The sequence below is a fragment of the Coenobita brevimanus genome, chromosome 1 (genome assembly GCF_032717465.1).
Source record: "Coenobita brevimanus isolate Jiangsu-jjx chromosome 1, ASM3271746v2, whole genome shotgun sequence".
Lineage (NCBI taxonomy): Eukaryota > Metazoa > Arthropoda > Malacostraca > Decapoda > Coenobitidae > Coenobita > Coenobita brevimanus.
In genome coordinates, this window is record NC_136954.1 from 779,873 (window position 1) to 807,375 (window position 27,503).

At 40.1% G+C, this 27,503-nt stretch overlaps 1 protein-coding gene across 1 annotated transcript; it reads right to left on the bottom strand.

Moving 5' to 3' along the window:
* Positions 1-21,200: 21,200 nt before the first annotated feature.
* LOC145411570 (zinc finger MYM-type protein 1-like) lies at positions 21,201-22,385 on the bottom strand. The gene has a single exon (XM_080281608.1). It carries the CDS (start codon positions 22,383-22,385, stop codon positions 21,201-21,203), a length of 1,185 nt encoding a protein of 394 aa, XP_080137734.1.
* Between the last annotated feature and the right edge of the window lie 5,118 nt (positions 22,386-27,503).

Below are 27,503 nucleotides of genomic sequence, written 5' to 3' on the forward strand. Positions count from 1 at the left end.
CACCCTCCAAACTTCCATCCTTACTCATCACACTACCCAAATACTTAAATGCACTCACATTTTCCATTTCTACCTCATCCAACCTCACTGTACATTCACTGACTTCACTAATATATCATCATCATCATCAGCCGTTTGAGTATCCACTGCAGGACAGGCCTATCCCGACTGAAGTCGGGACGATACAGCCAATGTATCTCTACCAAGTGGCTTAGGCTGTCTAGTAGAGATTGTATGTAGGGTGAGAAGTGCTTGTTAGTGTAATTATAGTGTTGGAGTGGCTTTGGATGTGTGTGTAGTCTGTGAACCAAGTGTAATCGGCCCGCGCAAGCCGACTGGGTGCAAGCATACTTTACAGTAAGCGACACTGATTCAACCACAGCACCCCTGGTGTCCGCCAATGCAGTACGTGGCCGGGTGAACACTCCCAATGTTTATTACCCTGGCGGGGCGCGAACCCTGGTCCACCCGTGTACGAAACTCACGCTCTACCACAGAGGCTCCATATATATATATATATATATATATATTGGGTTGGTAGAGGGTTAGTGCCCCTCCCTGTGAAACAAATAACTCAAGAGTCAAATGGCCACCTCTTACTGGATTATGGCGTCTGGCAATATATATATATATATCTATCTATCTATATACCTAGGCTGCTTCCCCCAAGGAAAGGGAGGTAGCCGAGACAGGATGACTCACTCTCCATTTACTCATCCATTCAAACACATTCATTCGCATCTTAGCCCCAAAGGGGAGAACGGACAGATCCTCACCGCACCACACCGCACAAGGGTCAACTGGGCAATGCAATCAGTGACATCCGCAGCAGGGCCCGACAGCAGAACTGGTTTACCCCTGCCACATCATAACAGACCCATCCCCTTACCCGCACCTGACCTGACTAGCTGATCAGACCAAATGCAGGAGAATATCCCCTCAGGGCTGCGTCATCACTTATTCATTCACAATTTCTCTCCATTTATTTCTGTCACGCACAGCCACTCTTCCTTGCTCAACAGACATCCCTCTCGCATCCAGCGCTCTCTCTTCACACTGTCCATCCATCCTATTCGTGGTCTTCCTCTCAGCCTTACACCTCTCACATCAGATCTAGTTATCTTTTTCACCAATCGCTCATTATCCATTCTCTCCATATGCCCAAACCATTGCAACACCCTCTGCTCAACTCTGCCAGCCATCTCCGAACAACTCCAGTTCTCCTTCGCACTTCATCATTTCGCACCCGATCCATACGCGTCACTCCACACATACTCCTCAGACATCTCATCTCCATTACATTCAAACTTTTCCTCTCTGCTACACCCATATTCCATGTTTCAGCCCCATATAATGCAGTCGGTACCACAACACCCTCATACAGCCTTCTCTTTACATCCATTCTAAGCGAACGACATTTAAACACTTTTTTCATTCCTCCCAGCACCTTTCCTACTTCATTTATTCTAAACTTCACTTCTGCATCTATTCTTCCATCCACAGCAACATGTGACCCTAGATATTTAAAACAATCTACCTCCTCAAGCAACTCACCATTCAAAACTATATTCATCCCCCTACCATCTATCAACCTCGTATACTTCATCACTTTACTCTTATTCTCATTTACTTTCAATTTCCTCCTTTCACACACCCTTCCAAACTCCTCTACCAACTGTCTCAATCTCTCCTCTGAATCAGTCACCAGTGAAGTATCATCTGCAAACAGCAGCTGCTTCAGATTCCACTCTCCTCCATCAACATTTACCAGACTCAGACCACCTAAAACTCTTGCATTCACCTCCCTTACAACACCATCCATGTAAATATTAAACAACCAAGGCGACATCACACATCCCTGTCGCAGCCCCACTCTCACGTGAAACCAATCACTCACAGCATTTCCCACTCTTACACACGCTCTACTATTTACATAAAAACTTTTCACCCCTTTTAGTAACCTACCATCAAGTCCATACAATCTTAAAACAGTCCACAAAGCCTCCCTATCAATTCTATCATACGCTTTCTCTAAATCCATAAATGCCCAAAACACATCCTTGCCTTTCGCTAAATACTTTTCACACACTTGTCTCACAGCAAACACCTGATCAACGCATCCCCTCCCTCTCTCCTAAAGCCACACTGCTCATCACTAATCACTCCCTCTGTACCCTCTCTAACTCTCATAATTAACACTCTACCATACACCTTACCTACAACACTCAACAGACTTATACCCCTAAAGCTAGTACATTCATACTTATCACCCTTGCCTTTATACAATGGGACCACACAAGCACTTGCCCAGTCAATTGGCACCATACCTTTCTCAAAGCACACATTCAACAATCTTACTAACCAGTCAACAATAGTCACTCCACCACCCTTCAGGCATTCCACAGCACACCCATCCATACCTGCAGCTTTCCTGTTTTCATCTCCTTTACTGCCTTCTCCACTTCCTCCTTCGTGATCAAGGAATCATTCAACTCTCCCAACACATTTATACCTTGCACCCTTCCATCCGCCACAATCTCAGCCACCCTTTCCTCCTCTACATTTAACAATCTTTCAAAATACTCTGCCCATCTCTTCCTTACTGCATCCATCTCAATTAACATCCTTCCATCCTCTGATTTTACTCGTTCTTCCTTCCCAGACTCTCCCTTTCGCACCCTTTTCACCTCCTTCCAAAACATTTTCTTATTCTGCTGAAAATTCTCTGTCAGCCGCCTACCCCACCTCTCATCTGCTGCCACTTTAGCATCACGCACAGCCCTTCTCGCTCTATTCCTCTTCTCCTTATACCTTTCATATGACATCTCATCCTTCCTCTGCAGCCACACTTCATATGCACGTCTCTTCTTAGCCACAGCCATACTTACTTCCTCGCACCACCATTCACTTCCTTTTCTTACACCACCACCCACACGTCTCACACCACACACCTCTTCTGCATGCCCCACCACAGCACTCTTAAACAACTGCCATTCCTCCTCCACGCTGCCATTTTCCCGATCTTTCACTGTGTTCCACTCATCTTTCAATTTCTCCTGATACTCTATCTTTTTCTCTCTTTTATCCAACTCACTCACTTTCAAAACCTCCCTGCCACACCTAACCCTCCTAGCTCTCATCCATCTCTTACCTACTTTTAACTTTCCCTCCACCAGGTAGTGGTCAGACATACCTCCACCCTCCCCTCTCAGAACTCTCACATCCAACAATCTTCCTATTACATTCCTAGACACAACCACATAGTCCATCAAGGCTCTATCAACAACCCTTCCACCCTCCTGTCTCACCCATGTATGCTTATAAATATCTTTCTTCTCAAACAGCGTATTCCCAATCACCATCTCTCGCTCAACACACATCACTATCATTCGTTCCCCATTTTCATTTCTTCCAGGCACACCATGCATACCAACTACACCTTCAACTGCTACATTTCCCACTCTAGCATTCAGATCTCCCATCATTACCACATTCACATTCGCTTCAAAACTCTGCAGACACTCATCAACATCATTCCAGAAAGACTCCCTCTCTTGTTCATCCCTTTCACTACCAGGCCCATATGCACTCACAAACACCCACAACTCACGTTCAAATTTCGCTTTCACCCACATCAGTCTCGATGACACCTCCTTCCATTCAATCACACATTGCTGAACTTCCGGACTCACTAACAAGGCCACACCTTCTCTTGCCCTTCCTCTATCAACACCTGACAATCTTCCATTCACACTTCCAAACATAGATTCCCCCTTCCCTTTCATCTTCGTTTCACTCAAAGCTAACACATCCAACTTTCTTCTCACAAACATTCTCCCAATCTCCTCCCTTTTAGCCTCAATCGTACTACATCCACGCACATTCATAGACCCAATCTTCAGGGTACGAGGATAACTCCATCCCCCATCCCTTTCTCTGGCCTGTCTCTTTTTAGGAACTACAAAACAGAGGAGGGGGTCCCTAGGTCCCCTCACCCCGCCCCTTTTAGTCGCCTTTTACGACACGCAGGGAATACGGTGGCAGTATTCTTCCTATATATATATATATATATATATATATATATATATATATATATATATATATATATATATATATATATATCTATATATATATATATATATATATATAACACATAATAATGGGGACAAATATACAAGCAACATGAACACACACACACACAGACACAGACACAGACACAGACACACACACACACACACACACACACACACACACACACACACACACACACACACACGTGAAAAATACTGTTTTTCAGTTACTTACATTTTCCTTAAGGGCTATTCGTAGAATAGAATAGTTAAATCCTATAATACAGAAGTTTATAAGAACACACACACACACACACACACACACACACACACACACACACACACACACACACACAAAGTCAAGTGCAGCAGTCCATGACCATAAACTGAATGAATCATCATCATCATCATCATCATCGCCTTTATCCACTAATATAAAGGGTGGGTAGGATCCTTGTAAATGAAAGACACAAAAGTACAAAATTAAGAGTGACATGAAAGAGGGATCATGTCAGTACGTTCGTCCCTCAGGTTTTCGAGATGAGAGAGAGAGAGAGAGAGAGAGAGAGAGAGAGAGAGAGAGAGAGAGAGAGAGAGAGAGAGAGAGAGAGAGAGAGAGAGAGAGAGAGAGAGAGAGAGACAGACAGACAGACAGACAGAGTATATAGGGCACTCTTGCCTGTAAGGTGGGAGGAGTATGAGTTTTTGAGGGCAACTCATTATTGTACTGTGTCCAGCCCTTCACTTTGCCGCCAGTAATATACTATTTCTGCTCTAACTTGGCATAAAATTCTTTTTTTTTTTTTTCATTTTGAATGCTGAGATCTAACAAGAGATTCACAATAGAGTTTGATGCTGGCCACAAAGAAGTGCTATGGAAGTAGTGTATATCTGTATCATTGTCTTTTTCTGCCACTGAGGTATGGACCAAGTTAAGGTGAAAAGATTACAGTAGCCTCCTGGCCACTCAAGCTAACTAATGACATGGTCAGCGTTGCTTTATCTGAAGACAAGGTTTCCAGATTGAGTGCATAGTGAGCCATTAATTGCATATTTTCTAAAGTGCTGCAGCACAATTATTGTTTGCAGTGCGAAACAGAATTAGGATGATCATGATGATTCCTTTCCACCTCTACCTGTGACACTTACCTGCCCTCAAAATGTGGCGTTGGCCATTCCTCTCATTGGAGAAGTTCAGGAACACAGTTTTGCCATTCAGCACCCGTAAACGGAACCTCAAGCAAAGGGTGACGGCGGCAAGGGGGGAGCTGGAAGAGGAAGAAGAAGAAGAAGAAGAAGAAGAGAAGGAAGAGAAAGAGAAAGAAGAGGAGGAGGAGGAGGAGGAGGAGGAGGAGGAGGTGGTGGTGGTGGAGGTGGAGGAGGAGGAGGAGGAGGAGGAGGTGGTGGTGGAGGAGGAGGAGGAGAGTGGGTTGAGGAGGATACGGTACTGAAGGATGTCGTGGATGTCATCACACTTATGCCACTCCAGCGGTTCATTGAACTTGTACACCTTCACGCTTGCCACGGGAGCTGAGAGGATCAAGGGAATACAAGAAGCAGTCTAAGTACTGAATACCTGTAACCCTCTGACATACGGAAGTCTCCCCAGAGTTGGTGGAAACCATCTGGCAGTCAGCTTCTCATACTCGCGGGTTACTTAACAGTCACTCACAGGAATAAAAAAATCCACGAATAACTAATGTGCCCCACACCCTACCCACAAAAAAGAAAAATGCTCTTGCAGTTGTAAATAAACTACAAGATGCCTGAGAAACTTTTGCAGAGCCCTGACCTTCTTGCTTAAAAGTATATAATAATATGAGTTTGCAATACAGCTGTCAAAAAACATATCAAAGTTCACCATACATATGTTCTAAGATGATTTATCAACCAATGAATAACCCAAAACGCCAATAACGAAGCCGCAAATACGGAAGGCCGGCTGATGACAGCTGAAAAAATAAACGGAATAGTTTCTAACGAAAATTGTTGATAACCCTTTGATTTTAAGAGGTCACCGAAGTTGAACAAAGTTTGGTGCGTGCGAGAACAAAATATAAATTGAGTAACAGCTGTGAAGAAGCTAACATAAACATCTGAAAAAATGCAGATTTAAAAAAAATTTGAACCACTTTAAACTTTGACAGGCTACTGAAAGGCTAACCTCTTTGACGATAAAGCAGTGGAATTTTATGGATGGTTCATCATGTGAACGGGAACAGATTATTTCGAGAGTATGGAAGAGAAGTGAACTCGTGTATCCGTAAAATAAACACTAATGCAATATGTAAAGGTGCTGAAACGGGAACCTTCCCATGGTGTCACCAATATAACTGGTGGCTCCTTTGTCTGGTACTGCAAACGACCCTCAACTCGTCCCTTATCCCGTGAAAGAAGGATGGTTAACTGCAGAAGGAGGACAACATCGGCAAACAGTCCACAAGGTTTACGCCCAGATGAGCCCGGGGCCACAGAAACAACAGCATTCTGGGGGAGGCGGTGGCTGAATTGGTAGAGAGGTGGCCTGCAGTCCTAATGGACCCAGGTTCGAATCTAGGCTGGGACAGGGAACAGTTTAAGGATTCGAATTTCATTAAAGCAGACTTACTATCTGCCAGAAGGCCCGCCGACATGTCATAAAAATACCCCCGCTAATACCAGTACACCAGTCCTGTATGAGACAGCCCTAACATGTATTCAATATGGACGGTGGGTGTTAGCGCCGAAGCGGTAACATGTGGAGGTGTATGGAATGTAGGAGGACTACTGGGCCTTGAGAACGGGTTGTGAAGCCTATGCCCACAGTCGAACACATAAAAAAATAATAATAATAACTCATCTGCAAATCTACATATCACTTTCGAGGCCAATTAATTGTTTCCACTTCACACCATAACGACATAGCGACAAGATCAACAATCCGCCGCGACACTGTGGTGATGTATGGACATTAACTGATTTTTTTAATGCAAGGAAGAAGGAACCAAAGGCCAGAAGCCGGGACGATTATCCTTAAAGAAAAAAAAAAATAACAGACAACTAAATTCAAGATCCATTCATTATAGGTATTGAGATGATATATGGATATTGGCCGAATTATAGATAGTGAAATGATAATATTATATGGAAATATTATAGCCAGACACATCCCATGCCATCAGCTTGAAAGGAATACTCAGTAACATACGATATACATTAAGAGCTGCATTACCGTGAACTTAAAAGACTTGTAATTACCACATTCCTTGTTATATATTTTGCACTCTTCGTCTTAATGTTTTCTTGTACTATAAGCTGTTTACATCCTTTTAAACTCTTGAATCCGGAGAAATAATTTTTTATTCTTGCTACCTTCACACACACACACACACACACACACACACACAGTCGCTCAGGTGCTGGTCTCACGTACGTAAGACAGCTGGTTCGAATCCCCGCAGTTACTAATTTATTACACACCGCTCGCTGGTGCAGTGGTAACGTTCTCGCTTGCCAACTGGTGGACGGGAGCTCGCGCCTCGCTCAGGTTGCGAAAAGTTTCACTGACGAAGTGGGTGGTTACTGTCCCCCTTGAGCAAGGGGACGGGTGTGTGGGTGTGTGAAGGTCACAGCCTTGCCCATAGATCGGACTATATGAGCTCTCAGCTCCCTTCCGGGAGGGTAAAAGCTGACGATCACGACCATCAAGTGATCCTGACCGACCCGGTGAATTACACACACACACACACACACACACACTTACTATAAAATACACGACACTATACTAAGTTACATAACTGGCTGCACCAATACAACCTCTGTAGCTCATTTACATTCTGAAGTCCTCACTGTTTGGAATTATCTCGATATAAACGGCACACAGTTCTGTGCAGCAACTTCTGCCAACACACATCACCCATGTTATTATTATGACAAAACCACTTTATACAACTAGGCAGACAAAATCATCCCCACACAATCATTAAAAGACCCTCTTCAACAACATTCCACTTCCAGACACACCTACACTAGCAATAAACAAACACCTCCACATCCTCTTCACGTGCAGAGTAATACACCTGGCCCAGAACACTATACTGCAAGCCCCCCACCCCTGATGTCCACCCATCGGAGGTATCATTAAATAGGGCTGATCGAGTTCACCTAGCTAGGCTTAGATTAGGACACCATCCAGCTCTCCTTAGCTACCTGCTTATATCTAGGTTGGGTGAAGTCACAGAGGACACGTGCCCCGCTTGTGTATTAGGTCCACATGACACGACACACACAGCGAAGCACTGCACAGTACATGAGACACTAAGACGCAGACATGACATCAATGGTGTGGGGAAGCTGTGGGACAACACAATAAGGGCGATTATTTATCTTCTGTCGCGGGTATACTCGATGTGACAAATCAGGGTTATGCAATAACAGCAATATCACACAGACACATACACTAAAGATGCACACACACACACACACACACACACACACACACACACACACACACACACACACACACACACACACACACACACACACACACACACACACACACAGTACCTTACCCCATGTCACCTAATCTCTCTCTGTTTCTCTCTCTCTCTCTCGTGACTCAGCAAATGTCTCAGCCAAGTCAACCCACAACCCTAATGAACTGCTGAACATCTGTGCCAGGCCTTGTGAACACACTGTCGCAGGTGTACACAGGCTGCTACACCATCGATTACCAGTAACTTAGTAATTTCGCTCCATTAATTATTTCCACCCTCTCTGCGAATTCTTTGACGGTCAATTCATTTGTTTGCAAAGTCTAGTCTCTCTCTCTCTCTCTCTCTCTCTCTCTCTCTCTCTCTCTCTCTCTCTCTCTCTATGTATGTATGTATATTTGCTATTTTATATCTTAAGTACCTACTTCTTTACGGTGATTTCTTATTTTATTCCAGCTACTGCCAGACGATTGCATCCAGTTTAGGGAAGATCTTGCACTGGAGCGATTAATTTGCAGGCATCACTCCTGAGCTGAATAAAATCGTCTGAAGGTAACGAGATCCAAGAAAAAATTAGTCCCTGGACGGAAGAGATTACCCTTGTCTTTGCTTCTCCCTAAACTCTAATCCAACTTACCCCTTCAAAACGATGAAGACTTATTTTTATTTTACCCCCGTGAGCAGTTACGTTTTACTCAACGTGTGTGTGTGTGTGTGTGTGTGTGTGTGTGTGTGTGTGTGTGTGTGTGTGTGTGTGTGTGTGTGTTCTTACCTAATTGTACCTAATTGTATCTTTACAGGAATGAGTCAAGCTCGTACTGTCCAGTGTCTTAAACCATATTTATCGTACATATCCTTAAATTTGTGAATTGTTTTGGCACACACTATTTCATTCGGTAGTGCATTCCATTGATCAATTGCTCTGTTTGGGAAACTGAATTTCCTTACGTCTTTATCACCTCTCTTCTTATGCAGTTTTTTGCAGTGTCCTCTTGCTGATGCTTCTCCATATGTTAAGTAATCATTTATGTCTATTTTCTCCTTCCCTGATATGCACTTATATAGCATTATCATGTCACCTCTTTTCCTTCTCTCCTGTAGTGTTGGTAGATTCAGTTTATTTAATCTTTCTTCGTAGCTTAGATCCCTTAAGCTTGGTATCCATCTTGTAGCGGCCCTTTGAACTTTTTCAATCTTGTCTATGTGCTTTTTGAGATGAGGACTCCAGACTACTGATGCATATTCCAGGGTTGGTCTAATGAATGATTTTATTATCCTTCTTAGCATGTCTTCATTTATGTATGTGAATGCTATTCTCATATTTGCAAGCAGTGTATACATGTTCCTTACCTTCTCGCTGATGTGGTCAGCCGGAGATAGTCTGTTATTGATGATCATACCTAGGTCTTTCTCTCTTTCTGATGTGTATAGGGTTTTATTTCCTAACTTATAATCCCAATCAGGTCTTTTTCCACTTTTACCAAACTTGATTACATGACACCTGTCAACATTGAATTCCATTTGCCATGTACTACTCCATTCATGAAGTTTATTTAATTCTTCTTGTAGCTCTTTATAAGAGTCTGTGTTAGTAATTCTCCTTTGTATTTTTGCATCATCTGCAAACACATTCAGATAGCTCTCATTTCCAGTGTTACTGTTTATATCATTTATATACACTAAAAACATGATTGGTGCCAGCACTGAACCCTGTGGTACTCCACTAGTCACTTCTTTCCATGATGAGTAGTTTCCTCTTAGTACTGTTCTCATTTCTCTTTTTATGAGAACGTCTTGCATCCAACAAAACAGTTTGCCTCGAATTCCTCCTTGATGGTACAGTTTCCATAAAAGTCTTTGGTGCGGTACTGTGTCAAAAGCTTTCTTGAAATCCAAATAGATACTGTCCACCCATCTCTCCCTTTCCTGTATTGTGTTTGTTACTCTGTCATAGTAGCTCAACAGATTAGTAACACATGATTTTCCTTTTCTGAAACCAAACTGTCTTTCTGTTATCATACTGTGTTCTTCTAGATGATTTACCCAAGCTTTTCTTATAAGCTTTTCTAATACCTTGCTTACAACACTGGTCAGTGATACTGGTCGGTAGTTGAGTGGATTTTGTCTATTTCCTTTCTTGAATAAGGGGAAAATATTTGCTTTTTTCCAAATATCAGGTAGTTTACCTTGACTCAAGGATTTCTTGAAAATTAAAAATTATGGTTTACTTAACTCCTTTGCACATTCTCGTAGTACCCAACATGAAATTTCATCAGGACCACTTGCTTTTCCTCTGTCTGATCTACTTAACTCCTCCTGTATTACTTTTTCTGCTATTTGTATATCTGGAAGTATGTGTGGACATGCATGTTCCACATAGTCCCTCTCAAAATTTTTTTCTTCTGTAAAAACTAATTGGAAATTCTTATTTAGTGCTTCACAAATATCTTTCTCTTGTGTATAAGTGATTCCCTCGTCCGTAATTGATTGTATTATATCTTTTACTTTGGTTTTGCTTCTGATATAGCTGTAAAACAGCTTTGGTTGATCACTACTTTTATTTATTATATTCTCCTCAAACTGTTTTTGGGCTTCCCTCCTTATTCTTGTATAATCGTTTCTTGCCTGTTTGTAATTATTATATGCCCTTTCACTATTATATCTTCTGTATCTATTCCACAACAAATCTCTTCTTTCTTTTGATTTTTTACATTCTGTATTGAACCATTTCTGTATTTTCTTATCTGCTTCTTTGTGCTGTGGGATGTACTTCTGGACTCCTATTTCATAAAATTCACAGAATTTTTTATATACAGCATTTAAATCTTGTCCTCTAAGCTCATTTTCCCAATCAACTTCTAAGAAATACTTGTTTAGGTCTTGATAATTTCCCTTTTTATAGTTTAGGCTCTTTTTGTAACTGTCATTGCTGTTTACTATGTCATATGCTATCCTGAAGTTATAATTTAGTACTGCATGTTCGCTTTTGCCGAGTGGAGGGTGATATATTAAACTGTCAATATCATTTTCTTGCCTAGTAAATATTAGATCTAGCACTGAAGGTACATCAAGTCCTCTTTTTCTGGTGGTTTCCCTCACATGTTGCGTTAGGATGAACTCTTGTACGAGATCCAGGAGCTTTTGGTCCCAACAGCTTTCTTGGCTAATTATATTTAGAGTATTCCAATTTATATTTGTATTGAAATCCCCAGTTAGTATAATCCTTTCTGATTTCTCTTCCATTTTATGTAGTAATGATCTTAAACTCTGAATTGTACTCTCTGCCAGGTCCTCATATTCATCTCTTTCCCATGTGTTTGATCTGGGTGACATGTACAAATTGGCTACAATTACTTTACCTTCAGATGTGTTGATCTCTACTGCAATCAGTTCTACTTGTGATGGTATATCTAGTTTTATTTCCTTGACTTTTAGATTTTTCTTAGTTAATATTATAATTCCTCCTCCTTTTTTTAAATTTCTGTCTCTTCTCCATATATTGTATTCCTCTAAGTTTAGTATGTCATTGGATATCCTTGGTGTTAATTTTGTTTCAGTTAGGCATATTATTTGTGGTTCATTTTCTCTGACAATCATTCATCTCTAGTAATTTAGATACCATTCCATCCACATTTGAGTACATCAACTTTATCATCTTGTTTATATACTTGTCATGATATGGTTCTACTACCTTCCTCCTTTTTATTCCATCCTGTTTGTGTACCACTTTCGTACCTGCAATCCTATTACTTCGTAAAAAAATTTCTTCTCCTCTTCTGATCTTCCCTCATTTTTTGTTTTTGCTTCCTCCCTTTTCTCTTTCAGTAATTCCAGTTCCTCTTGTGTTAGGCATCTTTTTATCCATACATTTTTGAACTCCTCTTTTTCCATAAGATTCTTTGCATTTTTTAGTATCACTTCCACAGTGTTTACACTCTGGAAAGTCACCTTTAGAGGTGTGTGTGTGTGTGTGTGTGTGTGTGTGTGTGTGTGTGTGTGTGTGTGTGTGTGTGTGTGTGTGCAACCAAATAACAAAAATAAATCGATTTTAGCCAAACTTAGTGGAAGGATTGAAAGGCTGCTGCTGAGGAAACTTATTGCTTTGGAAAACAATGTGTCAAAGGTCAAGGTCACAAGGCAAAGTCAAATGATCGGCCCTTTTACTAACTGGTGGGTGCGCGAGTATTGCACTCTCTGCGTGTAGGTTCTTGCTTTATTTCGGTCATTCCCAGGCGATTTTATCCGGATCTGGAGAGACTTCTCGATCTAGAGGCGTTGGTCGTGGCATTCATTAACCCCTTCAGTAAGACAGGCCTTTCCTGAGTTACATAAACTGTCAGTGGAAAGCGATAATAAATTAACAAAGATGGGCTCTGGTTCAAGGGACTTAAATCACCCTCCACAACTCTGTCCACCCTTCCACACTTGTAACCCCTTCACTAGATGACGTTTTTTTTGTTTTCCCCTTGCTGACTCCAGAGTAGTTTATTCAGTTGAGAGACTCTACTAACTGGAGGAGTTAGGTATAGCTTCAACAACCCCTTCTCTACTATAGGTCCTTCTTAGCTTAAGTGAAATCGTTTAGACATAACAAGAGAAAAACTACGAATACATATACTACTCCACGAACGAAAGTAGATAACCATTTCATGATATAAGGCCTTTAAGGAGTCTATTAATTTTCCTCTCAAGACTCATGTATTCGGCTTGTAATTCCAAAGTTTACTATCCCGTCAAGTGCTTCTCTCGGATCCATCAGTGTCATAAATATCTAAGTACGCTTAGGCTTCAATTACTTACCCCACCTAATCTATCACTCCATATAACTTATCACTCCACAGAATCTACAGTCGTTGTCATCATCATCATCATCGTCCAGAGCCTCTTTTCCCACCTAAGGATGCAATGAAGTTGAGTCCAGAGGGGAAAAAAATGATATAGGAAGAAACTAACTATCTGTCACTTCACATAATTTGTTATTCCACACAATCTATCACTCCACAGACTCTGTCACTCACATAATTTATCATTCCTGAATCTATCACTCCGTAGAATCTATCAATCCTAAGAATCTTATACTTCTTATAATCTATCACTCCACATACTTTCCCACTCCATAGAATCTATCAATGCTCCTTCCACAGTTCACACACCTTAGCCATCCAAAGTCCACCCACCTTGTCAAACTCAGATCCACAAATGCAATAATTATCCTAAAACGTTACTTACAAGCTTTTCTCCCGTTTGACCCCAGGATGGATTATGCATATAATTTTTGCTTTTTCCAGAATATATATATATATATATATTTTTTTATCCATCTGAGGAATGAAACTTTTTTGTACCCCTCCAATCCTTAAAGATTTATTGTATTCTTTGTACCTGTAGACGATTTCGTTAATCTGTCTGTTGCATGCTAGTCGAATTTTAAAGGAAGACTGGGATGTACCGAAAACTGTCGTCCTTAATGATCCTCGTGTACTCAGCGGCAGTAACACCTGAGCCTTCATTTTCACAGGTTAATTATCAAGGTCTCATTAGCTTCTGGCACAATTTTAAGACAATATATAAAATAACTGACTATATTTGTCCGTCATTGCAAACTGTTGAGTTGAACATCCATCACCCTTCAGTCCGAGGTTCTTTTCTTGTTGTTTCCAGACCTTTATATCCAGCCTAGCAAGATATGTTAAACTGGAAGAGTTAGACATAACCTTAACTTACCCAACTAATACTCGGAGGCTTTTTCTGTTCAATAAAATAATCAGAAGGTAACTAGAAGAAAAGATGGGACGTTAAGATATTGAAGGGTTCATCGTAGATGTTGTCCCGTTTACTCCTCACTGGACATTGCTGTCATGCGCTTTCCGTTCCTAATGTATTGTCAAAAAGAAACCTTCTCATACAATCCTGTGCCGGCATTGTGTCCTGCCTGCCATATTTCACCTTCCTCCCTGGACGTCAGAAAGTATCCTTCCTTCTTATACGTTTTTTGTGGTGCATTTCATATTATTGACTCACACACACACACACATATATATATATATATATATATATATATATATATATATATATATATATTGTATTCGACTCTGGGCGTAGGCTTCACAGCCTGCTTTCAAGGCCTAGTAGTCCTCCTACGTACCGTACACCTCTACATGTCACCACTTCGGCGCTAACACCCACCGTCCATACTGAATACATGCTAGCGCTGTCTCATACAGGACTGGTGTATTGGTATTAGCGGGGGTATTTTTACGACATGTCGACGGGTCTTCTGGTAGATCAGTAAAGTCTGATTTCTGTGAAATTCAAATTCTTAAACTGTTCTCTGCCACAGCGGGAATTGAACCTGGGTCCATTAGGACTGCAGGCCACCTCTCTACCGATTGAGCCACCATATATATATATATATATATATATATATATATATATATATATATATATATATATATATGAAAAGATATTACTAATATGCCATTTCCAGTGGAGTTCAGTTTGGTAGCAATAGTTTGTTGCTGTCATAATCGATTAAGTCGCACCCAGTTAAGTCTAAATTGGTAGTTGTAACAAGTCGTTGTAATTGACAGGAACAGCTTGTTGTTGTTATGGTCGATAAAGCAGCATCCAGTTGAGTTTAAATTGGTAGGTACAGTATAGTTGATTTTTGTTGTAGTCGGTCGTATTCTGCTACACAGCCAGGGGGGATCCCATGAGCATTCTCTGCCCATCGATGGCCCCAGGATACTATTGTATCAGTGGCAGCATCAAATATTTTTCTTGTGAGACTGTGTATTTCTCCTTTTAGGTGTTTGAAGGAGTTGCAGTGACGATGATACGTTTTCTTTAATGTCTTACGTAATTCTGTTCTGAAAAATCCTTGACTGAGGAATTTTCTTGTGATCTGTTGGATTCTTGTAGTAAAGTTTTCCAAATTTGTACTTGCCTTTGCGACCTGTAGCAACTGAGACATGTATACACCATATGCTTTAACTCAAGTTTGCTGATAAAGTTGGGTATGATATAATTTCAGAATTATAATAATCTCTCTTATCATAGTTTTTTTTTTTATAACTTTCTTTTCTATTTTGATATTAATTTCCGAAAAAAGCTTGCTTGGCAGTTGTCAGTGTTTTCTTTATTTAACCCGTCGCATGCCAGCTATTTTTAACCTTATTGATCACCTCCATGCAGGCCACTTTTTGACCTTTTTTTTTTATTAGCTAAAATGATAGATTTTGATGTGAAAACATCGAATTTCACCATCATAATACTCACCAAAGCTCAGAAATGAGTTTTATTGAGTCCTGCATACTCGTATACAGGTATTCTCCTTCTCTCATGCTCGCCACATAGGTGAGAGAAAGCCGTTTTCTATGTAAGGTAGCCTCAGGTATTGATGTTGGGAAGTTATAACAATGTTCAGTACACTTTTCTGATTACTTATTACTTCAACATCTGTCACAATTTGCGTGTCTATCTCACTGTGAATGTATTGTCTTACACTTACTTGAAGATAGGTACAACCTGACTTCACTATAAACAGTCCTGGCACTTATAAGAAGGTATTTTCAGCTTGACATAACTATGTACAGTTCTTACACTTACAAGTGTAGGACTACATAATAGATAGATAGATAAATAGATAGATAGAAGCAGGAAGTCAGATGATGAGAAGGTGTTGTGTCTGCGAGAATCGAGCAGTGCTAAACATGCTTACACACTCTTAACACTGAGGAAAGCTGACGACAGCGGCCAGTAAGGAGATGATGCAGTTAGCTGTCAGCAGTCCTCTCGTGAACAAAGACCTAGTCCATCCACGAGGAACACACGTGACACACCCCTGCTACACCAGAATTTAGGAAAGAGAGCTCAGACGGAGATTAGCCACCGATCAGGCAAGAGAGCAGTAGACAGGCCTCAGAGGAGACAGGTGACGGGAGAAGGGCTTGGCAATTTAGAGAGAGAGACAGATAGCGAGACAGGGCGGTAGCTACCCGGGACTTATACTCGTTCCGTGTGAGAGACTTGTTAATATTTCCAAGACAAATAAAAATAGTCCCATACTATTCTTTACCTCTCCTGTTACTATATGACACAAGGAAATATTTACAACTTGATTTCACTATGTATAATCACTTCACTTACATGAAAATATTAACAACATGCCTTCATTATGTACAGCAATGGGTGAGGCACACAGGCAGAGTGAGGTAGAGCGAGTGTGAGGAGGGAAGTGAGTTGGTGTATGGCCTTGACCACCTTGGGCATGATAGAAGAACAATTAACATACATGCTTGCCAGTTTTTACCTGTGAATCTTGAAAAATGTGGTCACAGTGAATGTTTTAATTTTAAACCACTTTAAAACGGCACTGGCACTGACTGCAGATTTTTGTTAGACCGTTTTAAAACGGCACTGGCACACAGCGGGTTAATACCAGTGCTTCTGCATGTCTTTCTTTTATCCAGTCATTCATTTCTCCATCATTTTTTAAGGATATTAGATCATCAACGAATAGTCTAGTTGTGTTAACAACTTCACTACTGAATATTGAACTTTTGACATTCGTTCCAGCCACTTGAATTTCTAACTATATAAATATAGATCTGCCATGGATGGGGCTGGGTCTGTTCCCATGGGTACTCCTACGCACTGTTTGAAAACCATATTTCCACAAGTATAAAGGCAGTTTGGTATCAGATAATTTGTCATATCCATTATCTGATCCTCTGAGAACTTAAATTTTTTGCCATCTCATTTATTTACCCACACCGTGGGGCGCTACAGAGCGCTCTGCTAGTAGACAGAATTGCTCAGCAAGCAAGTTTTTTATGCCCGCCAGGCGAAGAGAGCAAAAGAATGAGGTGGATCAATCGGCAATCAGCACGTTCCACTGTTTGTAAACAAAGAAGATGGCAGCCACTTCAGCTACAAGTGCTCCAACTGTGGACTTTTTCTCACCAATGAGGAGGTTGAACTTCACCAAATTCATTGTGTTTAGTAATGAAACATTAAAGATTGTTTGGGTATAGTGACTAGTTTATAGGTTTGTTTGTAAAACTGCTATGAACGTGTTAGTGACGAAGCACCTACCTCTATGCCAAGGCAAAGTATAAGGCCTCTCATCATCATCACGTATGTAAAAATGATTATTAATATGCTATATTAGAGTTTTATTCACACTTGAGCATACAAACGTTATAAAATAAACTTCTATCAGTGCTTGAGCAGCATCCTCTGCCATCATGAATGTTTTCGTTGGTCAGCTGATCTGTGTCTACTTGGTCGATCTTTTTTTGCTTGATCCACAGCGTGCGGTATTGCCCAAGTAGACATAAGGCAGTATTCTTCGTGTTCACCTACTGCGGTTAAATTCTTATTCACTCCTTTAAAAGCAACATGCACTGTCCATTCCAACTTCTTTTTTATATCCTCGTGTTCGATCTTTGTGTATAACATTGAAAAATCATATGTTGCTACGTTTCTTGCATTTCTTTTGTGATTGATGGAATCAGTATCCTTTCTGCACATTTCTGAGTTATCACATATGCACATACGGTTGATTCCTGTATATAAACGCGGTTTATAACAATATTTTTGTGTTGCTTGTAAATCAATTTTTAAATGTGTGATAGTTTTTTGCCAGTGATTTTCTTGCACATACTCAGGAATCTCAATTTTACAGGATCTTCATGCATTTTTAGTATTCTATGTATATATGGTAATTTTTTATTATCATCTACCTGGATTCCGTGACTAGAAGAGTATAATGACTGTTTTCAACTATCGTATTCTCTTTACCACTAACTGTTGTATACGTTTTGAAGACTTGATCTATCATGCCCAATTCATGTAAAGGTGTTTTTATGTAATATACTTTGCAGGTGATTGCTGTATTATTATCTGCTTTGTCTATTAGGACCAAAACATGCGACTTGTGCAAGTCTTCAAGATCCTTCATTGTTTTCTTATCTTTGAGTACTGGTTTTGGCATTCTCCATCCAGAATAGTGCTTCTTTAGCCGGTAGATTTTTTTCATCAACTTTTGCATGACTTTTACTTTCCATTTCATCATAAAACATTCATTACATTCCTCTAGTTTACACCATTCTGCAGCACATTTTTTTTTTTTTTTTTTTACTTCGGTTAACATTTTCTCTCACTTGTTTCCAATTGATTTCTTTAGCCTCCCGATAATTCAACCCTTTTTTCATTAGTTGTAGTCTAATATGCTATATTATGTCAAGGTTACCTGTTAATACATGTTGATGATGAATATCAATGAACTCTAAATCGTAACACACTCATGATTTTGCGCTAGCCATTCTTTCACATCTAATTCTTCAATAGTCTTTTTGTAGTTTCATAATCTTCCTCTTATAGTTGGACCATACTGATATACGATCATTGGGACTTCTTTATTTTGGAATCCAGTAGGAATGCTCTCTTTGATATACAGAGACTTGAAAAGCTATTTTAATTCCAATTTTTCTATGCCTTTGTCGCAAAATTGAATTTTACACTTTATTTTTGCGAGTTTCTTTTGAATGTCTTCATTATGTTTTCTTTTCATGATTTTGTAATTCCCAAGATCTTCTATCCTATATCTCTTTCTCGAAAATGTAGAGCCTCCATCCTCATTGTGTAATCCTGTGTTTTGTACTAGCACGAATAATTCACCCAGTTCTTTCATTCTCAATTGTTGTATTGTTTTTTTGACAGTATCTTAGTAGTTTACTCTCTGATAAACCTATCACGTCTGTGACAGTCTTCATAAATTCTGTTGTTCCGCTGCTTCTGTTGTTGTTTGAAGTTCTTTTTCCTCTTTTTCTTTTTCTGTTTTTGTTGATTGCCTCAAAACTCTCTGCAATTGTATCTTCTCGTTGATTATATATTTTTTCAATTTTATCATTTAATCCATAGGGACAGAGTGTTTTTAGTGTCTATCCAAAACTTTTCTCTGCTTCTCCTTTTCGATGATACTTGTAAATCTTCTTTGTTGTTTTCCGTTCTTCCTGTTCCATTTACTTTCACAATTGTTTGAATTGTGAAACTCTTATCTTTACACTCACCTTCGTTGAAATGGTCAGAGAGTATCTTGCATGCTTATCCTTTCTGTTTGTTTCGAACACTATATCGTTGTTGATTTATTCTTACATTTAGTCTTTGCACTGTCTCTTCAACATACTGACAATCAGGGGCGCCGAGAGAATTGAAATGTACCGGGGCAGGACTAGTTTCGGGCCCCCACCCCTGCAGTAGGTAATGGTAGAGGTCGGGGGCGTACGCTACATGTATACGTAACATAATTTTTTTTATTGCTTCAACAACTTAGAAATACATTCAGATGAACTGTTGACCAGAAATAGTTTCATCCACTAGAGTGATAAGACATATACATGACATACATATTTGGGGGAGGCGTTGGCTCAATCGGTAGAGAAGTGGTCTGCAGTCCTACCGGACCCAGGTTCAAATCCCAGCTGGGGCAGGGAACAGTTTAAGGATTTGAAATTCATAAAAAAACAGACTTTACTGACCTACCAGAAGACCTGCCGACATGTAACAATACCCCCGCTAATACCAGTACACCTGTCCTGTATGAGACTGCACTACCATGTATCCAATATGGACGTTGGGTGTTAGCGCCGAAGTGGTGACATGTGGAGGTGTGTGGTATGTAAGGAGGACTACTGGGCCTTGACAGCAGGCTGTGAAGTCTATGCCCAGATTCGGATACATAAAAAAAAAAAGCATGATACACATAATAATACAAGAAAAGCAATAACCGAGCACTAAATTTATAATAATGTAAGTAAAATCATAATACAATACATAAAGATTACATACAGAATACATACAGTATATGGCTCATTCATTTTATAAACAACGGTGCTTTCCTTGCTTTCCTCTTGGCAAAATTATGAAGCACCACATCAAGATCAAGAGATCTTGCAAGTTGAGACTCAATACTGAGTCTAGCCAAGTCCATAAGTCATGTTTGGGTCACTGCTGTTCGTCGAAAATTTTTTATCAGCTTGAGTTTGCTGAATGAGCGCTCTGCAGAGGCGACAGTGGCAGGGATTGTTAGCAGAATGCGCAGGCTGACAGATACATTTGGGAAGAGCCGCTTCTTGTCTGTACTCTGTCAAGCAATTCAAAAGCTGCAATGGGCTTAGTTGGTTCTGCCCAAAATTTGAGCGATGAACTGTTGGTAGCTGCCTCATTTCCATCACGATATCATGACTGATATCGTCAGGATACTTATCTGCCACTGATTTTGATTTCAGTTCCAGCTCCTCTGCTGATGTTGTTGGGTATTTCCAGAGGAAACTGAAGTTTTCAGAAATATTCTTGGCAGCTTTGAATCTAACAGTCAGTCCACCAGTTACATTATTCAGTAATATATAAAACACAGACTTTCTGAAATATGCTTCTTCAGGTGACTCATCTGCTTCATTTTGTTCTGATAAATCTGTATCTGCTGTGGCATCACCATCATCATGAAATCTTCTTTTGCGTTTAGCTCCAGCTGCTTTACCACGTCCACGATACAGATTCACCTCGATGTCCAGGTTTGAAGCAACTAGCTTTGCTTCATTCCACATAGCTTTCCAGTTATTTCGGAGATCTGTCAGTTCTACAAGCAAGCCCTCTATGTTTGACACTTAACATCCAGTGTTGCATCTCTGGCTTGAATAACTTTATTACAGAAGTCAATTGGAACTATGACTTTGTACCGTACAACAGACATTAGCACACAAATGAAGGATGTCACATAAGACAAAGCTCCATTAATTTCTGTTCTTGTTTTGGCAGTTAGGTTCAGCTCCAAGAGGTCTTCCGGTGCTAATTTGATGCCAGGCAGGTGGGCTGCAAAAGGCTTCACACTTTCAACACGATCAGACCACCGTGTGCCGGATATGCCATGAAGAGAGCAGCCAATGCGATTCAACAATATTTCCCATCGCTTTGGGCCAGAGCTAAACAAGTTATAAACAGTTTGCATAGTTCCAAAGTACGTGATGGCTTCAGCGTCAGTTCCACACAAGTTGAGTGTATGGCAACCACATGGTGAAAATATAGCTGCCGGACATTGTTCATGTATTTTTGCTCTTGCACCATTATATTTTCCAGCCATGTTTGCTCCATCGTCGTAGGCCTGTGCTCTATAATCAGAGAGTGGCATACCACGCTCTTGCAATGTATCAACAACCATTTGAGCTATTTCATTTCCTATTTTGTCACTACAGTCTACAAATTTGAGGAATCTTTCCACAATATCAAACTGAGCTTTATTCTGAATTACATAGCGCAGCAAGATTATTGTTTGCTCAACATGTGATGAATCTGGCGAGGCATCAACTATTACCGCAAAGTACTTTGCAGTCGGTCTTACAAAATGCTCTGTTTTACAAGATCGGAATACTTTTAACTTTTTTTGAGAATCAGCAGAAAGGTAATGTACTTGCAGGTGTTCGCCTTTTTCCTGTGACTCTTTCACTTGTAACACATGTTCTTTTAAGACTGGATCCCAGTGAGACAACTCTATTAGCCCCAGAAAATTTTCATTGCCTTTGTCACCAGCACGCTGGGAACGACCCTGAAAAGCAAGCCCACGTTCTCCCAGGAATAGTAAAACATCAATGATTCTCTTCATAATGTACAATTTGACAGATTCTGTTTCAACTGATGCCTCCAGGAGATTATCAACACCTCTGCCAGATGACAGGCGTCTTTCTAATTCACGCCAAGCTAGATAGCATCCCCTATGACTATTGCTTTTCTCATGTTCTGGGATGCGATCATACAATTTTCGCCATTTTCCAGCAGCTGACATCCTTCAGCTGATGACAGTGCAGACTTGGATGCTGTGCTGATGTTGCAACATACTTTATTTTAAAAAAATCTACATGGAAAACAGTACAATGCCTGTTTAAGCTGACTCCAGACAAGCCAATCTCGGACATGTTGCGCTCCGTTAACATTTCGAAATTTTAGGATGCTTTCTGGAAACACTTTGTTATTTATGTCTTTAAGAAATGTTTTAGGATAGCCAATATGACCTCTGACAACATAATTTTCTATGTCTAATTGAGAAGGACACTCCGTTGAGAGAAGTCCCGTGTCAAGTCCAGTGTTCCTTCCCACACCTTTCTCTTCACCAGTTTCTACAGACGCTGCACCCATTGTCTCATTACCACTTTCAACACTGACATCCACTCTTTTTTCCAAATCCTCATTTTTCTTAACCCTTCCAAGTCCCAAATCCACATTTTTCTCATCCACCTTTTGTACCAGATTCACATTAGGTTGAATTACTTCATCTGCCCTTTTTCCAAATCCATATTTGCTTCATCTGTCTTTTGTTCCAAATCCACATTTGCCTTTTCTTCTAAATCCACATTTATATTTGTATCAGCTTCATCTCGTTCCCTTGGCCTTGTAACACCAATTTGGGCTTTTGGCCCAGTTCGTCCCTATTATTGAAAAACTGTATACAATAGAGGTTTTGATTTTTTTTTTTCCAGCATACTCACGGGCCCCGGGGCAATGCACCGGCTGCTCTCCCTCCCCCCTCTCGGTGGGCCTGCTAACATTTGTCAGAAGTAAGTAAATAAGTAATATTTGTTGCATCACGTGACAGTTTCTTTCCATATGTTCCCGTCTTGTAAAGTTTTCCTGAAATGCTGCTTTTAAATTGATTAGAAACACTGACTTTTGGACATGTCATACACCTTTTGTTTTTACACTTCATCATGTGATTGTAGCAAACTCCAGATGAAGGTTGAGTATCAACCCCATTCGCTAACGTGACTGAACCACCTCCAGTGTTCAAGTTGTCACTGTCGACAACAGCATTACCTTGTCGAGGTTGAGTAACTCTCCATGAGCCAGATTCTTGACCAGCACAGGAGGAGGCTATGTTCACTGGGGGCTGCTCAATGTTCATTTTTGTTTTTAGTAGAACATCAACTATTATAAATCAAAATTTCATTCACACACACACACACACACACACACACACACACACACACATGTGTGTGGATGGAATGGTATCTAAATTACTAGAGATGAATGATTATGTCAGAGAAAATGAACCACAAATAATATGCCTAACTGAGACAAAATTAACACCAAGGATATCCAATGACATACTAAACTTAGAGGAATACAATATATGGAGAAGAGACAGAAATTTAAAAAAAGGAGGAGGAATTATAATATTAACTAAGAGAAATCTAAAAGTCAAGGAAATAAACCTAGATATACCATCACAAGTAGAACTGATTGCAGTAGAGATCGACACATCTGAAGGTAAAGTAATTGTAGCCAATTTGTATATGCCACCCAGATCAAACACATGGGAAAGAGACGAATATGAGGACCTAGCAGAGAGTACAATTCAGAGTATAAGATCCTTGCTACATAAAATGGAAGAGAAATCGGAAAGAATTATACTAACTGGGGATTTCAATACAAATATAAATTGGAATACTCTAGATATAAATAGTCAAGAAAGCTGCTGGGACCAAAAGCTCCTGGATCTCGTACAAGAGTTTTTCTTAACGCAACACGTGAGGGAAACCACTAGAAAAAGAGGACTTGATGTACCTTCAGTGCTAGATCTAATATTTACTAGGCAAGAAAATGACATTGACAGTTTAATATCTCACCCTCCACTCGGCAAAAGCGATCATGCAGTACTAAATTATAACTTCAGGATAGCATATGACATAGTAAACAGCAATGACAGTTACAAAAAGAGCCTAAACTATAAAAAGGGAAATTATCAAGACCTAAAGAAGTATTTCTTAGAAGTTGATTGGGAAAATGAGCTTAGAGGACAAGATTTAAATGCTGTATATAAAAAATTTTGTGAATTTTATGAAATAGGAGTCCAGAATTACATCCCACAGCACAAAGAAGCAGATAAGAAAATACAGAAATGGTTCAATACAGAATGTAAAAAATCAAAAGAAAGAAGAGATTTGTTGTGGAATAGATACAGAAGACACAATAGTGAAAGGGCGTATAATAATTACAAACAGGCAAGAAACGACTATACAAGAATAAGGAGGGAAGCCCAAAAACAGTTTGAGGAGGATATAATAAATAAAAGTAGTGATCAACCAAAGCTGTTTTACAGCTATATCAGAAGCAAAACCAAAGTAAAAGATATAATACAATCCATCACGGACGAGGGAATCACTTATACACAAGAGAAAGATATTTGTGAAGCACTAAATAAGAATTTCCAATTAGTTTTTACAGAAGAAAAAAATTTTGAGAGGGACTATGTGGAACACGCATGTCCACACATACTACCAGATATACAAATAGCAGAAAAAGTAACACAAGAGGAGTTAAGTAGATTAGACAGAGGAAAAGCAAGTGGTCCTGATGAAATTTCATGTTGGGTGTTACAAGAATGTGCAAAGGAGTTAAGTAAACCATTATTTTTAATTTTCAAGAAATCTTTGAGTCAAGGGAAACTACCTGATATTTGGAAAAAAGCAAATATAGTCCCCTTATTCAAGAAAGGAAATAGACAAAATCCTCTCAACTACCGACCAGTATCACTGACTAGTGTTGTAAGCAAGGTATTAGAAAAACTTATAAGAAAAGCTTGGGTAAATCATCTAGAAAAACACAGTATGATAACAGAAAGACAGTTTGGTTTCAGAAAAGGAAAATCATGTGTTACTAATCTGTTGAGCTACTATGACAGAGTAACAAACACAATACAGAAAAGGGAAGGATGGGTGGACAGTATCTATTTAGATTTCAAGAAAGCTTTTGACACAGTACCACACCAAAGACTTTTATGGAAGCTGTACCATCAAGGAGGAATTCGAGGCACACTGTTTTGTTGGATGCAAGACTTTCTCATAAAAAGAGAAATGAGGACAGTACTAAGAGGAAACTACTCATCATGGAAAGAAGTGACTAGTGGAGTACCACAGGGTTCGGTGCTGGCACCAATCATGTTTCTAGTGTACATAAATGATATAAACATTAACACTGGAAATGAGAGCTATCTGAATATGTTTGCAGATGATGCAAAAATACAAAGGAGAATTACTAGCACAGACTCTTGTAGAGAGCTACAAGAAGAATTAAATAAACTTCATGAATGGAGTAGTACATGGCAAATGGAATTCAATGTGGACAAGTGTCATGTAATCAAGTTTGGTAAAAGTGGAAAAAGACCTGATTGGGATTATAAGTTAGGAAATAAAACCCTATACACATCAGAAAGAGAGAAAGACCTAGGTGTGATTATCAATAACAGACTATCTCCGGCTGACCACATCAGCGAGAAGGTACGGAACATGTATACACTGCTTGCAAATATGAGAATAGCATTCACATACATAAATGAAGACATGCTAAAAAGGATAATAACATCATTCATTAGACCAACCCTGGAATATGCATCAGTAGTCTGGAGTCCTCATCTCAAAAAGCATATAGACAAGATTGAAAAAGTTCAAAGGGCAGCTACAAGATGGATACCAAGCTTAAGGGACCTAAGCTATGAAGAAAGACTAAATAAACTGAATCTACCAACACTACAGGAGAGAAGGAAAAGAGGTGACATGATAATGCTATATAAGTGCATATCAGGAAAGGAGAAAATAGACATAAATGATTACTTAACATATGGAGAAGCATCAGCAAGAGGACACTGCAAAAAACTGCATAAGAAGAGAGGTGATAAAGACGTAAGGAAATTCAGTTTCCCAAACAGAGCAATTGATCAATGGAATGCACTACCGAATGAAATAGTGTGTGCCAAAACAATTCACAAATTTAAGGATATGTACGATAAATATGGTCTAAGACACGGGACAATACGAGCTTGACTCATTCCTGTAAAGATACAATTAGGTAAGAACAATTAGGTAAGAACACACACACACACACACACCAAACATTCTGACATCTTCTCACAACCGTTCCCTAGTATGCCACACTTACTGCAAAGCTCATCACACTATCCCTTCAATTAATATAAAAGAGTGGTGTAGAGAAACACGAGTCCGAGACAGAAGTTTATTCCTGACAAGTTTCGCACAGAGGCTACCTCAGAGGAATGAACTTTTCCTGTTGTTTGTTTTGCTGTTGTTAAATATTTACTCACACATGGTGGGGCACAGGCAAACTGAGAGCCCGTCAGAGATAAGCAGGATAAAAAAGACCACAAAGCAGAAAAAAAAAAAAAAAAACATACAGGAGTATGTTCTAGAACAAAGACATGGAGTGAAACGCAGTTAGGGAGGAGAGGGGTAATCCCATACAGTATGTAAAAGCCTCTGTTAGTAGTAGTAGTTGTTCCCTAGGCAGTATGACCGAACAGCCCCGAGTCCCTTAGGAAGGCCATGGCCGAGACCGGGCTTTCCCACAGAGCTCTCAAAGAGTGTATGTTGTGTTGTTGGCGTAGGTGATTGTGTGCAATGCAGTCTTCCATAATGTGCTTAATAGTATAGGGTGCTGTGTTGCATTCTGGACAGGCATCAGCGAAGGAGACATACAGCCTCTTCTGGTAACTTAGGAGGGCTGGATGGTGCCCACATCTCAGCCTGGCCAGGTGGACCCTGTCCTCACGAGGAAGATAGGATTCAAAAGGGTGGATGTCAGGAGGCCGTACATGCAGCTGTGTGTTGTCTGAATGGAGTGGCGAGTGATCTGAGTGTGGATATGCTTCTGGAAGCTGGTTTGAGGTGGGCGAGGGGGGAGAGATGACAGTATTTGTGTATGGTATCGAGTGCTGGGTGTTGTTTTGATGTTCCTTGGTGAAATGCGTGGCTTTGACGGACACACATACGGTACTCCGGAATATTCCGGAGAATACCATAGTATCCCCGACAACGAGGCGAACCAAAAACAACGGAGTTCGCTCACAAGAATGCCGACACCCCCACTCGGACCCCACGGGGTAGCCGCCACCAGC